General features: G+C 46.1%; 1 protein-coding gene across 1 annotated transcript in view; it reads right to left on the reverse strand.

Moving 5' to 3' along the window:
• The window catches only part of CSMD2 (CUB and Sushi multiple domains 2), a 676,782-nt gene that overhangs the window by 169,031 nt on the left and 492,428 nt on the right, over window positions 1-15,323 (reverse strand). Inside the window, exons 26-28 of the mRNA XM_057529595.1 lie at window positions 10,746-10,948; window positions 5,254-5,445; window positions 371-509 (exon numbers count right to left, since the gene is read on the reverse strand). Of these exons, the coding sequence (XP_057385578.1) occupies window positions 371-509; window positions 5,254-5,445; window positions 10,746-10,948 (534 nt within the window). The remainder of the gene's footprint in view (window positions 1-370; window positions 510-5,253; window positions 5,446-10,745; window positions 10,949-15,323) is intronic.

Below are 15,323 nucleotides of genomic sequence, written 5' to 3' on the forward strand. Positions count from 1 at the left end.
AGCAGAGGAGGAGAATTCAGCAGGGCAGGGGAGAGAGGACCCAGCAGTGCCCTACTTTCTGCATCTTGGCATCTTAGCATCATCAGAGGTTAAAAAAAAAAAAAAAAAAAAGAAGGAAATAGCAATAGCTACTTCATAAATTATCCTAAGGATCAAATAAGACAATAATATGTGTGAAGCCACGGAGCATGGTGCTGGGCACACAGGAGATGTTCAATAAATGCTGGTTTCTCTCCTTTTCTGGACTCCTTCACCCCCGTGGAATGAAACCCCGCTCACAGCAGACCTATGTATACTCACCCAGAGACCCGGGTTTGCACCCCTTGCTACTCTGAACCCTCCATCTCCCACCGGGGGGAAAGGTACATACATGTTAAATACCAGGGCGATGACGTAGTCGGGAGAGACGGTCACCTTCCAGTCGCACTCCTTGCCTGGCGGGTAGGGTTCTGGGTAATTTGGTGACAGGATGACTCCCGATGGTCCCGTCAGGTCTCCCCCGCAGGGAGCTGAGGAGAGAGGAAGATGAGGGTGAGACTGTCCCCTTCACCTGGTCACCTTTCAATGGGTATTGGTAGAGGAGGGACTGAGTCTGATACACCTAAATTAGAACTTGGCTCCAGGGGCCCAGGGGAGGGTGGATTGCAATGGGCATGAGGTTTCACCTTCAAGGGATGGAGATGTTTGGAACAGGATAGCGGAGGTGCTTGTACAACATTGTCAATGTACTAAATGTCACTGAACTGTTCATTTTTCAATGGTTGATTTTACGATATGGGAATTTCACCACGCTGTTATTAAAAAACAAAACCAAAATTCCTGGCTGTGTGACCTTAGGGAATTTACCTAACCTCCCTGGACCTCAGTGTCCTTCCTCTATTGCACAGATAATACCTCTTTCATGGGGTAGTTGTAAAGATTTTAGAGATGTCTGTTAAAGCACTTGGCATACCGTACGTAGTCAATATATAGAGCCATCACTAGGCTTTTAGATATGAAATACACGGTCTCCTTCCAGGGCCTCACATCCTGTCTCTGGGCGAGCTTTGTGGGTATTTACCATGAGTCCCAGTGCACTTGATGTCAGGAGGAGCGGAAAGCAATCGTGTGTACCTGCCAAGTGTGCCTGGCCTCCTACACTGCTTAGGGCTGCAGATACCTTCTAATTTTCTCAAAGGCCTTTGTCCAAGAGATCATGTGTTCCTCCATTGTACGGAGATATTACAAAACCCCAATTAGTCCACAGTGGTCCCCCTCCCCTGAGATGACGGGCCTTTCCAGGGGCAGGGAGTGGGGAGGTGGCCAGGGATACAGCAAGCGATTCATCCAGAGCCCTCTGGGGGCACCTCCCAGATCCTGTATCAGGTTCTCCCCCAAATGGCTGGGTTATTGCACCATAGCATGAGGGTCTGATAAAGTAGGGGCTGGGGGTGTATGGGGCTGCTAACAGGAAAAGATGGCTGAGACTCTAAACATGGCTTGGTCTGAAAACCTCAGGGCAGCACTGGAGGTTGGCGGTACTTTAGGCAAATAGTGAGCCCACAGGAATGGACATGGAGGTGGGAGCCAAGGGTACATCCAGGACTGAACTTTAGAGTGGTCATTTGCTTGTCCCAGAGTGGAGCTTTATTGCCTCAGTGTAGCTTTTACTCGGGGTGAGGTTAAAGGTCTGGATCAATCCCCAGCAGGGTCTCTTTACAAAACGGTAGGTCTTCAGACCAGGCCATTAAAGCCCTAATGTGGCTGAACACAAAACCTGAGGGGTCGTGAGTAGTGTGGGTTTTTTTCGGTGGAAAATATATCTCAAGTCCCAACCTGAGGACCAGAAACACTCAAGTGGACACCTATTAAATGTCAGACACAACGTACAGCATTTTAGATCCATTATCTCATTTCTGCCTCATAACAACTTGCTGAGTTATGGATTCTTCTTCCTGACTCAGAAAGGAGGAAACTGAGGCTCAGAGAGGTTAAGGAACTTGCTCAGAGTCACTCTGAGACTCAGACCCACATCTGTCTGGTCCCAAAGTCCGTCATGTCTCCATTCTTCTGCACTGCCTCGGAATCGTTGGCCACAGTGGGAGTGGAGAGGGCTGTCCCTCCCTGCAAGCTGGCAGGGGAGGGGCTCCAGGAGAACAGATTCTAGGAGCGAGGATGGTCCCTCGAGTCTGGTCTGCCTTGTATCTCACTCCCTTCTTCTCCACCGAACCCTCTCTAGACAAGATGGTTAGATGGATGGGACAGACTAGAGGCCTGCCCGATCAGGATAAAACCTTGGACTTAACAAAGCAAGACCACACAGCGCAGTCCACAGAGAGTGGCCCTACCCAGTCCGGGCTAGAAACACAGTGACGCAGCCAGTGAGAGTAGGAAGCCCAGTCATGGCCGCGGTCCCAGCTACCGGGGCATCTTCCCAACGATGCCTCCATTAGGGCAAGGGCTGCTAGGCACGACCTACCTTTACAGCCCAGGGGTTCCTTCCCTTAAGCTGCCACACGTGGGGTGAATCTGGGTGTTTCCGAACTGCTCCCATTATTCTTCCGCCAACCCCCAAAGTGCCCTCAGTGTGTTTAGGTTTGTGGCCCCCGCCCTGGCCCAGCTCCCTGCCAGATGGCTCCCCAGTATCGGACAGTCAGGCATCTGCTTCCCACTCAGGACCCTGGCGTGGGCCTCACCACCCTCTGCCAGTTGTCCTCAAGGCCCTGGCTGGCATCCTGGGCTGCTTCACCCACAGGACAGACAGGTCCCGCTGCTTGGGCGGGGCTGGCTGAGGGGCACCAAGTCCCCCTTCCCCTTCTAGGCCCAGGCGCTGGCCAGCAGGGCAACTGAGCTGTAGGAGACTAAATGAGGCCTTGGTGACATCCCAGTGGCACCCCATCCTTTCAGTGGGTACTCAGGGCTGGGGCTGGGAACCAAGCTGGACCAGAAGCCAGGTCTCCCTTCCAATCCTGGGCACTGGCGCCCCCTCGCCCCACCGTCAGGCCCTGTCTGCTCCACACTGAGTTAGAAGGAGAAGGCAAGCTCCATCCTCAGGCCCAGGTTTGACCTTACAAACCACGTTGCCCAGGTTGGAATGGGAACAGGTGATCATCCCAGGAGGCTAAAAAGCGGGCAGGCTGTGCCGACAGGTGCAAGTTGTGAAAAAGACCATTGATTTCGACGTTACACAGTCCTGGGTTCCAATTTTGACCCGGCTACCTCCTAGCTGTGAGTTTGTGCAAGACTATCCCACCTCTCTGAGCCTCTGTTATCTAATCTATGAAATAAAAAAAAAAGAGAAAGAATAATGACGATAATGGTCTCTAACATACACAATGTTTACTATGAACCAGGCATGGTTCTAAGTGCTTTACAGCATTATCTTATTCAATTCTCAAAACAACTCCATGAGGTAGGTACTATTATCTTCCCTGTTTTACAGGGCAGGAAAATGAGGCACAGGGAGATGAAGTGATTTGTCTAAGGCTACACAGTTTGTCATGGTGAAGCGGGACTCGAACCCAGGCAGTTGGAATCCAGAACCCGAGCTCTAAACTTACCGCACGGTGATTTCATTTGTGAATACGTAGGTACAACGTCTAGCCCAGCACCTATCATGGGGATGACGCTCAATAAACGTTTGTTATCTCCCTTTGCTTCCTCCCTATAATGAAGGGGGATGAAGACCAGCCAGACCCGTCCTGGCAGACTGCCAAGGGAGCTGGAAATGAGGGGCTTGTCACTGGGATTTCCAGACTGTTTGAGAGGACAGGCAGATGTTCACTTAGTTGCGAGGAACATTTCCCCACGCCGAGTACAGAAGAGTGGGTAACGAAAGCTGAATTAACCTCTCTGCTCTGCTGGCTGCACGTTTACTGGGTCAGAGAGTTGAAGCAATTTCCCTAAGGCTACTGAACTAGTAAATGGAAGAGCCAGGAACTAAACCTGGATCTGTCTTCTTCAATATCCTATACTCTCTCAACATATCACAACACATAGTTGAGGGCTGAGCTTACTCTGGAACCCAGGTCTCACCTTCCTGTCTGCAGTACATTCACGGAGATCCAACCACACATACCCATGCGACTCCTCACTGCCACCGAGGGACAGGACTTAGTGTCAACACCAGGCCTCAGAGCATGCCCAGCAAAGGCCAGTCCTCAGACGCCTGGACAGCCCCTCCCCTGAGTCTGTGTGCAAAGAGGTGCAGGGCGTCGCTGGGATGGGCAATGCTGGGGTGCATCTCGGGAAGTCCCCTGAGCCCATCTCTGGGGTGGGAATCAGTGTGGGAGGTAGGAAAATGAAAAGCTTTGCATTCAGACTGATGTGGGTGTGACTCTTGGCTCTGCCATATCCTGGCTCTGTGATTTGAGGCAAGATACTCAAAGTCGCCTAAGCTTCAGTCTCCTCTACTGTAAAATGAGGGAACGGTACTCATTACAGAGAGCTGCAGGGAAAGTTAAGTGAGGTTGTGTAAGTAAATGTCCAGTTGCACACAGTAAGGACTCCACGATTTACTGGTCTCTTTGAACAGCCATCACTGATACAGGAGAGAACTGCACTCAGTATTTTGCCTGAGGAAAAGAGCCAGGTGGACATGAGCCCCTGGAACGTTTGTTTCCATCACTTTCTCTTTCTTTCCTGTCCTCCTCTCCCTTCAAGTTCCTTCCTTCTCCCAGCCTTAAGGAACTGGGGAGCAGGATCGATTCCTCAGGCACCAACCCTTATGAGCTACATGACCTTGGACACATCACAGAGCCTCCACTGCTTCATCTGGCAAATGGGGAGGTTTAAGGACTAAGGACAGATCTGGGGAACCAAAAGCCAGGCAACCAATAATTTCCTTGCCAAGAGGAAGAGCAAAGGTCTTTCCTTTACCTCCAGGTCTGTGGGTGCCCTTCTAGCGCTCCAGGTAATAGAAGGGTCATTTCAGAACCTGAAGACCCTTGCTACCCGAGATGACCCACAGTCCTCCTTCCAATCTATATGGTCTGGGTCAGGAGAAGAGGGACAGGTACACCTGGCTTAAAAATCTTTGGGACCATTTTGGAGAGTGAAGAATTCATAGTGTGTAGAGTGTGGGTGTGTGAGTGCGAGTGAGTGTGTGTATACATAGACATGCGAAGCAGAATAGACTGAGTTTTCTGCAACTTTCAGCTCTTCTGACTCTCTTGGCCAGGCTCAAGATGCAGCTGCCACTTAAGGGGGTAGGAGATCTGGAGCACACAAGTGGTGGGACCAGAGGGCAGGGTTCACACAGCAGCTGCTTTGTACCGATGCACGTTGGCGGGCTGGGCTGCCAGAAGAATCTGTTCTCGATCTTCACACAGCTGATCTCTGCACTTCCCTGCAGCGCATAGCCGGGGTCACACTGGAACACCGTGGAGTCACCGGCTTCCCAACTGTCGCCACTCCGGCTCCCATTCTGGGGGACCCCAGGGTCATTGCAGGATGTTGCTGTGGACACTGGGATAAGAAAACAGAGGAGGAAGTGGGGTTGCCTAGGTGTCTGCCCGACAGTGAGGCTCCTGGCTTACCACCCTCACTGACATCACCACATCCATCACCAGGGCCACTGCTGCAATCTCCATCACCTCCCGCCGGTGTAACAGCGGAAGCAACAGCGCCACCATCTCCGTTCTCACGCCCATTACTGTCACCACCTCCACCACTACTTGTGACCGTCACTTATTCTACCGGTACCCTCACCATCACCATCATCCACCTGTCCTGGGATACTATACTATGAGTTAAGCATGACTGCACCGCTATGACTGTAGGACTGAGTTCAATTTGGTTTAACGACACAAGCCTTATTACATAGATCAGCTTTGCAATTTTGCAAAATGTAGCTAACATGATCCGTATGAGGGAGTGAGAAGGTAATTAAGCATAAACTCCAATATCCAACCAGAAAGGTCGGCAAAGGAGTTTGGGAGTTGGCCTGCCTGAATGCTGAGCAGTGGTTGAGAAGATGCTTGGAGTTACTAAGGTCGGGTGAAGGTCATGTTCTCCCTCGTATGGCAAACAACCAACAACTCACCAGACTGAAACCCGAGAGGATTCTGGTGTTTGTAGCAAGTGACAAAGTAGAGTCCAAAATAAGTATAAGTAGTTGGGATGTATTAAAAATTCTAAAAACTCAGGGATTTGGGAGATGTTTGTAATCTAATACCAGAAAGCATAATACAGAGAAGGTGTTTTAAAAGCAAACATCAAATGAATGATGGAAGGGAGGAATAAATAATAAAAGCACGACTGAGGGAACAAATGGACAAAATGCAGCATGAGAAAACACACCAAAGGAAATGGTACAACAGGAACTCCAGAGAAAAGATTCTGAGGCAGCTGTATCAATCCTGGCTGCCTCCGCGGTCCCCGCCTGTGTCATCATTCACAGGCTGTGGTCGGCAGGCCCCAGGGACAGGAAGTTCTGGAGGACACAGGATCCCTAAGTTTCATTGGCTTGGAGGGTCAGTTTTTCTCAGAAATTCTGGGAAAAATAACTTTTACACTAAGACAAGTGAATTTATGATGGAGTAGAATGTAAGATTCACATTAGTTCTTAAGCAAACCAGGAAGCCGCAAAGAGATTTTATGCTTCCTACATCCCTCAGATCTCCTGGGGATATACATTCACTCTCCTCTGCTATTAGGATGACTTCGGTGGAAAAGCCCAGGGCAACTGTATACACTAATAGCACTAATTATACCATCTAGGATTGCATGGACGAGTCTGGAGTTGGAGTATCTAATACCTTACACCCAGTAACGGCTAAGACAGTATGCAACAAACTGAGGCCCACAGCCAAATCTGGCTCTATGCCTGTTCTTACAAATAAAGTTTTATTGGAACACAGGCATGCTCACTTGTTTACATATTGTCTACAGCTGCTTTCGTGCTCTGACAGCAGAGTGGAGTTGTTATGACAGAGATCATGCGGTCCACAAAGCCTGGACTTTCAAAGAAAAAATTTACCACCTGTACTTTCACAGAAAAAGCTTACCGACCCCCGGTTTATGGTCCCTTACACTCTCCTCTTTTGAGATCACATTTTAAACCTACCCTTTGCTTTGATCCAGCTTTAAATCATTAACACCCTCAATGATCTGCTATCACTATGCTCCAGGCACATTGGTAAAATCTCCTTCCAATACAGCCAGCTTAGCCCCCTCCATCTTCCCCCTATCCCTGCCCCCAGGGGCCTTTGCACCTGCTGGCCCTTCTGCCTGGAATGCTCTTGCCATACATCTCTCCATGCCAGCTCCATCCTGTCATTCAGTTTTCAGCTCCAATATCCTCTTCTCAGACAGGTCTCTTTGATCACCTTCTGGGCTCATCCCTTAACCCCCTTCCATCAAATTTGTCACATTATCTGTTTTGTTCTCTTCATAACACCATCTGTAATCATCTTGCTAGATCATGTGTTTGCCTCTTTATTGTAGATCCCTTGTGCATCTCTACAGGAATAGAGACCTTGGCTGTTTTGATCTCAACTGTCTCTCCAGGGCCTAGAGTCGTACCTGGCACACAGTGGTGTTCAGTAAATATTTCTTGGGTGAATAAATAAATGAACAAACTATCACCATCAGATACTTACTGAATTTATTTATAAAGTCAAACAAGAACCAATCTTCTTCCTACCCAATTAAAAACAGACTTAGGTTTCATCTCTAGCTTTACAGCGTACACATGTAAATGATTCCCTGGAAGAAAAATAGCTCACTCTTGTGACCATACTCAGAAAGATTATTTATAGGGGAGGCAATGGGGTGCGATGATTAAGGGCCTAGGTTTGGGAATCAGACACAGGTGTTTTGACCCAGGCTCTGCTACTTACTAACTAGATGGCCTTGAATGAGAAACCTCTCTGGGCCTCAGAGCCCACATCTGCAACATGGATTAATGATGATGTCTGTACTTTATGGTTCTTGTGAAAATTATAAGAGATAATGTAGTAGAGAGTTTAGGGTGGTGCTGGCTCTATAGATGGCAGTGATTATGCTTTCCTCTCCCTCTTTGCTCCCTCTCACCTTTTTTCATTCTCACTTTCTCCCTTTAATGCTCCTGAATGTGAGCTGCTTGGCAAAGCCTCCAGGGAGAGGCTGGATCCACGTAGTACACACAGGATGTTAGATGTTACACAGTCATGTTTACTCAATAAAGCCAAGCCTGCACTACTCGTCCCTGGCATTTCTGTACAATCCCCCGTCAAACACACACTATAACGTTAACATGGGGTGAGCCGGTCTCTCTTCCCTAGGGTAGTGCTGGTATTTGCTAAGCGATGACAGCAACAGGGAAGGTGACCTTTTCCGAACCTCGGGTACACCAGCACACCAGGCCAGGTAGTTTTGCCCACTCCCCTCTCTGTGGGCCTAAGTGATGTTCAGGATGGCTTGCCCAAAGAAACTCTTGTGTTAGAGAGAAACATCCTTTCATTTGTTCAAGTCTTCCTGTGCCCAATGGTCCAGTAAGTGGTGAGTGACCTCCTGCTGCATACACACGCTGTGCGGGAGTCTGACGGGCATGAGGTGGCCCCTACCCTCTAAGAGCTTTCTGTGAGCTGGCAAATAGGTGGCCAGCTCCCAGGCAAGGCCAGGTGCCTGGAATCGGCAACGTGCTGAAGAAATAGAAGTTGGGTGCTGGGGGTACCATCGGCGACAGCAATTTGTTGTGAATGGGGAGCTTAGGAAGAAGTGGCATCTGAGACGAACCTGGAAGGACGATAGGGCTTCTACGAGTTGGGCAATGCATGAGAAAGCAGCTGAAGCTGCTGGGCGAAGGCACGGCTCACCACAGCGCCCAGGGACTCTGTCCCACGTGGCAACTGCAAGGACACATTGGAGGTCAGATAATGCAAATCCGCGGGGGAATTTGCTGGTATGATGATGGGCTCTTTTTTTTTTTTTCTTCCTTTTTTAAAGCCATACCCATCAGCTTGAGCACAGAGAAAATACATGTCTGGCTAATTATTCCCCATTCTCCTCACCGCAGTGAGTGGACTGAGCTGTCTCTAGCATTCTACTCTCCTTACTGCTGGGAGATCCTTCTATTGCTTACCCCAGCAGTCTCCAAAGTTCGTTCCATGAAATGCTAGTCTCTTGAGATGGCCTAGAAAAAAGTCATCCATGATGAAATATGTTTGAGAATTGTGACCTACCAGACACCTTCCTAATGCATCTGCATTAGCAGAACAAATGTTCTCGGAGGCTCCGAATTACAGATAATCTCTTTAGGTCTGCCTCAACCTAAGCACCTTCCTGACATGACTTGATCACACAGACTTCCTTTTCCTTTAAATACCAATTAATTGTCCATGGAACTCCTGGGAACAGGTGTTGGGAAATGCTTATCTAAAATGACTCTCTTTTCGCCCCACATTGGGACCCTAACCTTAGGTGAGTTCAATGTTACTCATTGGTTCCCGGGGACTCTCTCCATGGGTGAATGGGTGCGGGTATTTCCAGTCAGAAGACTCCCAATGAACTCCACAAGGAGCTATTCCTCGAGAGGCTGGCAGCCTGCATGAGTGTTAAGTGGGCAAGTTAATGAGTACTCAGGAACATGATCCTGGAGACCCTCATTTGCCACACACGCTGCTAAATGCTCGTCTCCATGGGGAAGACAGAGGCAGGAAAGAGCTAGAAGTAGGCTCTGTAATGCCATTACAGCTTTACTGGTGCTAGAGCTATACCCAACCACCCTTAGCTGATACACCTACCAGGTGAGAGTGTGGAGGCAAAGCCATGGCCCAGGTGCCACACAGCCTCGCTCTGGCATCACCATGGAAACCCCCCTCTCACATACACGCAGTGGAGTAAGGAGATGGTAATGAAGACAGCTGCTGTATAATAAACATAAGCATAGACCGAGGCAGAGTCACTCATGCAGGGAGATGAGTGATGGAAGAGGCACTTCAGAGGAGATGAGATGATGCATCGCAGGGAGAGGCAGGACCAATCATAGAAACGAGCCAGTGTTGGGACTTGGATGTTTGAGCATTGCCCGTTTTTGGTAGCTCTCTGTCATGCTCCGCCATAACTGGCTATCGCAGTACATAATTAATTGAATTTAGATTACTCATATTTGGCTTCCAGTCCTTACTGAGATGTGCACCAAACTAAGAACAAGAGTGTGTGACACGTCAGCTCAGCTCTTCTGTGACTGTGCTCCAAACCAGTGTTGGCTGTCCCTCCCCTGCCTCCCTCCCCACTCTCCACGTTTCAGCCACAGTGGACCACCCTCCACTTCCAGAGCCCGTTATCCTGCCTCTCACACATTCACATGCTCTTTGCACCCAGGATGCCCTTTTCTCTCTTTCTCATCTAATAAGGACCCACGAATCCTCCAAGTCCAGCTCCATGGCAACTCTAAATCCACGCCACAGTTGACTATGCCCTCCTTGAAATACTGTCTTTTCTTCTGTAACTTCTACTCATCCTTCCGGTTGGAGCTTGGGCATCACCTTTCCTGGAACATCTTCCTTGATGCTCCAAGGTGACCATTATAGCTCACATTTCTCCCTCCAGATACTTGTTGATTTGTATGTTAGTGTCTATTCACCTACCTGTCTCCCCTCCCCTCAGAGCAAGCTCGGCACAGATATCAGAACAAGCACTACCCATGGACCAGGCACAGAGCAAATGCTCAATAAATATCTTTACCCGAGTGGAGAGATGGAGGAAAGAAGGGACTTGAGGGAGGAGGAAGGGGGGTTACGGCAGGACTGATGGATGGAGGTTGGCGGAAGGTGGGCACAGACCTGAGAACTGGATGGCAAAACCCTGCTTGCTGGTGAAGAAGTCAGTGCTGAACTGCAGAACGACCAAGTTGAAGGTGCTGTGCAGGTCCTTGGGCAGGGCCGGGCCACTGAGCTCCTTCAGCAGAACTCCACTCTCCACGGGCCCATCCCAGATGCGCAACACGTCATGGAGCTCCTCCGTGTCAAAGACCAGGAAGTGGAGTCTGAACGGAGAGAAGAAGCAGGTGGTCACTCGGGGCTCAGCCCCTTCTTTCCAGGGGCTTCCGGTCAGGCAAAGTCATACACCTAAGAAAGCCTCGCAGGAAGGAAGAGGATTAGAGAGAATTATCCTCTCAATTTCCATCCAGCCTGCTCCACCCATTGGAGGTCACTAGAAAATGGGAACAAGGATGAGGGAGGATAGATTGTGTGCATCCTGTTTATTATTATGGAGCTTCCTGTTGCCACTGTAAAACCCCACCCATCTCCTCAACTCTACACGGCAGTCCCCAGGCCTCACTCCTGAGCCCCTATCCATATCATTCTAATTGGAAGGGGATGCTGAGAAGGCAGGATCTGGGGATAAAGGATAGAGATAAAAAACAAATACTCAGTCAAAAGCCCAGCAAGTTATTTTGCGGATATTGACAAATTGACTCTAAAGTTTATATGGAGAGGCAAAAGATCCAGAAGAGCCAGCACAACATTGAAGAAGAACACATTTGGAGAACTGACACTACCTAATGTCCACAACATTGAAGAAGAACACATTTGGAGAACTGACACTACCTAATGTCAAGACTTACTATAAAGCTACAGTAATCAAGAGAGTGTGATATCAGTGAAAAACCGACAAATAAATCAAAAGTCCAGAAATAGACTCATATTAATATAATCAATTGATTTTTAACAAAGGAGCAAAGGCAATACAATGGAGCAAAGATAGTCTTTTCAACAAATGGTGCTGAAACTACTGGACATCCACATGCAAAAATGAATCTAGACACAGACTTTATACCCTTCACAAAGATTAACTCGAAACAGATCGCAGACCTAAATGTAAACGTAAAACTATAAAACTCCTAGAAGATCACATAAGGGAAAACTCAGATGCCCTTGGGTATAGTGATAACTTATTAGATACAATACCAAAGGCACAATCCATGAAGAAAACAAGTGATAAGCTGGACTTCATTAAAATTAAACATTGCTGCTCTGCAAAAGATAACAAGATACCAAAATCTGAGGGTGCTCAAATTCCTCATACAGAATGGCCTAGTATTTGCATAGAACACCCTCCTGTATACTTTAAATAATTTTTAGATTACTTATAATACTTAATACAACGTTAATGCTATGTAAATAGTTGTAAATATAATGTAAATGCCATGTAAATAGTTGCCTGTGCATGGCCAATTCAAGTTTGCTTTTTGGAACTTTGTGGATTTTTTTCATATATTTTCCATCTGAGGTACGTTGAATCTGTGGATCCTGAACATGCAGATATGGAGAGCCAATTCTATACAAAGAATTCTTAAAACTCAACAGTAAGAAAACAAATAACATGATTAAAAAATGGGCTAAAGTTTACCAGATACCTCACTAAAGAAGATATACAAATGACAAATAAACATGTGAAAAGATGTTCCACATCATATGTCATCGAGGAAATGCAAATGAAAAAAGCAATAAGATACCACTATACACCTATTAGAATGGATAGAATTCAGAACACTGACAGCACCAAATGCTGATGAGGATGTAGGGCAACGGGGACTCTCATCATTGCTGGTGGGAATGCAAAATGGTACAGCCACTTGCGAAGACAGTTTGGCAGTTTCTTAGAAAACTAAACACACTCTTACCATACGATCCAGAAATTGTGCTCGTCGGTATTTACTCAAAGGAGTTGAAAACTGATTTCCACACAAAACCCTGCACACAGATGTTTACAGCAGCTTTATTCATAATTGCCAAAACTTGGAAGCAACCAGGATGTCCTTCAGTAGATGAATGGATAAATAAACTATGGTATATCCAGACAATGGAATATTATTCAGTGCTAAAAAGATATGAACTATCAAGCCTTGAAAAGACATAGAGGAACCTTAAATCCATATTACTAAGTGAAAGAAGCCATTTTGAAAAGGCTACATACTGTATGATTCCAAGTACATAACATTCTGAAAAAGGCAAAACTATGGAAATAGTAAAAAGGTCAGTGATTGCCAGAGGTTAGGTCAGGGAGAGGGGATAAACTGGTAGAGCACAGAGGATTTTTAGGGGAGTGGAAATACTCTTATGATACTGTAATAGTGGATACATGTCATTACACATTTGTTCAAACCTATAGAATATGGGCACGAAGAGCAAACCCTAATATAAACTATGGATTTTTGGTGATAATGATGTGTCAATGAATGTAGGTTCAGCAGTTGTAACAAATGTACCACTCTGATGGGGGATGCTGATAATGGGGGAAGCTGTGCAGGTGTGGGGCAGGGAGTGAATGGGAAATCTCTGTACTTTCAGCTTTGCTGTGAACATAAGCCTGCTCTAAAAATCTAAGTCTTAAGAAAGGTGTGTGTGGGGGAAATAAAGGTCAGGGGTTATGGCAGGACCTTCGAGAAGCTGGTCCAGCTGCAGTGAGGGCAAGGGTGAACCTACACCTCTGCTTCCCAGAGCAGAACTTGGATACCAGCCTGTCTCTCTGTCTCTCTCTCTCCTAATCAATTTTTCATTTCGGATTAATTTTAGGCTTACAGAAACGTTGCAAAGATAATACAGAGAATTCTTATAGACCCCTTACCACTTCTGCCCTTGTCAACGCCTTCCATTTCCCTGGTACATTTGTCACAACTAAGAAGCCAACATGGTACATTACTATGAACTCAACTCCCGACTTGATTTGGATTTCACCAGTGTTTCCACTGATGCCCTTTATCTGTTCCAGGATCCAATCCATTTATCACTATATCCTTTTAAAAATGTCTTTTAAAATTATAAAAATAAGATATGCTCAAGGCAGAAAAAGGCTAACAATATACAGATGTCCTGAATTTTTAAGAAGTCTCTCTCACACAAACCAATCTGTTCTCTAGAACTTTCCACTTGATATTAGGTTTGGTGCAAATACTTCCAGATTTTTTTCAATGTGCACACATACATTCCCCCCCCGCCCCCGCAAATGGGACTATATTTCACATAGTTTTATGTAACTTTCTTCACTTAATACTATATAATGGAGATATACATCTACTTCATTTTTTTCCTGTAGAAATGTACATTGCTATATTTCACATAAGACTGCAAGGAACATTCCCATCTTTATGGAGTGGTTCACATTTATGTTAATATTTCAGTTGGCTTGTAGGAATACTTTGGTCGGGGGGACGGGTATACAATATATTTAAAGTAGTTGATAAATTCTGCTCAGTTATTCTCTTAAGTGATTGTGTCAATTTACATCCCCCCCCCCGCCGAAAAGTATTCATGTGACTGTTCTCTCTAAACTTCACCTTACCAATATCAGATATTACAAGGTAAATATATTCTATATTAATATACTTGCCCATCTGCTAAACCAAAATGGAATCTCACTAGTGTTTTAAATTTAGATAATTTAGTAAGGTTGCGTATCTCTGCATGTATTTATTGGTCATTTGTATATCTTCACATCCTTTACCCAGCTTGAGTTATTTGTCTTTTAAAATTCTGTTCACACATTATAATTTTTATTTATTATCTTTATATATTTTAATTTCTCTTTTATATATTTGTTGCTGACATTTTCTCCCAGCAGCTGGTGTCTCTTTCCTTGAAATTTTGTTTATGGTGTCTTTTTTGGTATAGAAGTTACTCATTCTATATAATCAAATGTTAATATTTTCCTTTAAGGATATTGGATGTCATGGTATGCTTGGGCAAACCCTCTTCTTCCCTATATGATTAGAAAGCAACACTTTAATGTTTTCTCAGCACTTGTGTAGTTTCATTTGTTGAGGTTTATCGGTTCGTTATTTTTTCCAGATGGACCCTCAATTATCCCACCACCTACCTAAAGTGGCCTCTTCCATGTTCTATCAAAATGCTCTGCTTCTTTCCTCCTTAGCATTTATTACAGTCTATACTTTATTTATTTGTTTACTACTCCTCTCCCCAACTAGAACATGACTTCCACGAGCGTGGGGGCAGGTCCTCTTCACTCTGGTAGCCCCACTGCCTGGGCTACGCCTGACGCTTCTGATAGCGCTCATGAGTACCTGAATGAAGATGCCTGTGCCTGGATAATCCAGGCTCTCTCTCTCAACGGGTTTGAAACCTTGGCCATGGGTCTGAGTCTAGACTCTCCTCTGTTCCAGGGCTCCCTCCTTTGTCGTGACAGGTTTCTAAATACTTGAGGTACCAGGAGCTCAGATACTCGGTTGATTTCAGTTTTCAGTCTCATATTTTGATATTCTTACAGGGCAAGCTCCCCTTCGTATTTTTCCCCAAAATTTCTTAGCTGATTTCCCAAATTTATCCTTTCAAATTCCTCCAAATCCCGTGGATACTATGATTGAAATTGCACACACTTATTTATTTTAAAAAAATTATTTA

This window comes from Balaenoptera acutorostrata, chromosome 1 (assembly GCF_949987535.1).
Source record: "Balaenoptera acutorostrata chromosome 1, mBalAcu1.1, whole genome shotgun sequence".
Classification (NCBI taxonomy): Eukaryota; Metazoa; Chordata; class Mammalia; order Artiodactyla; family Balaenopteridae; genus Balaenoptera; species Balaenoptera acutorostrata.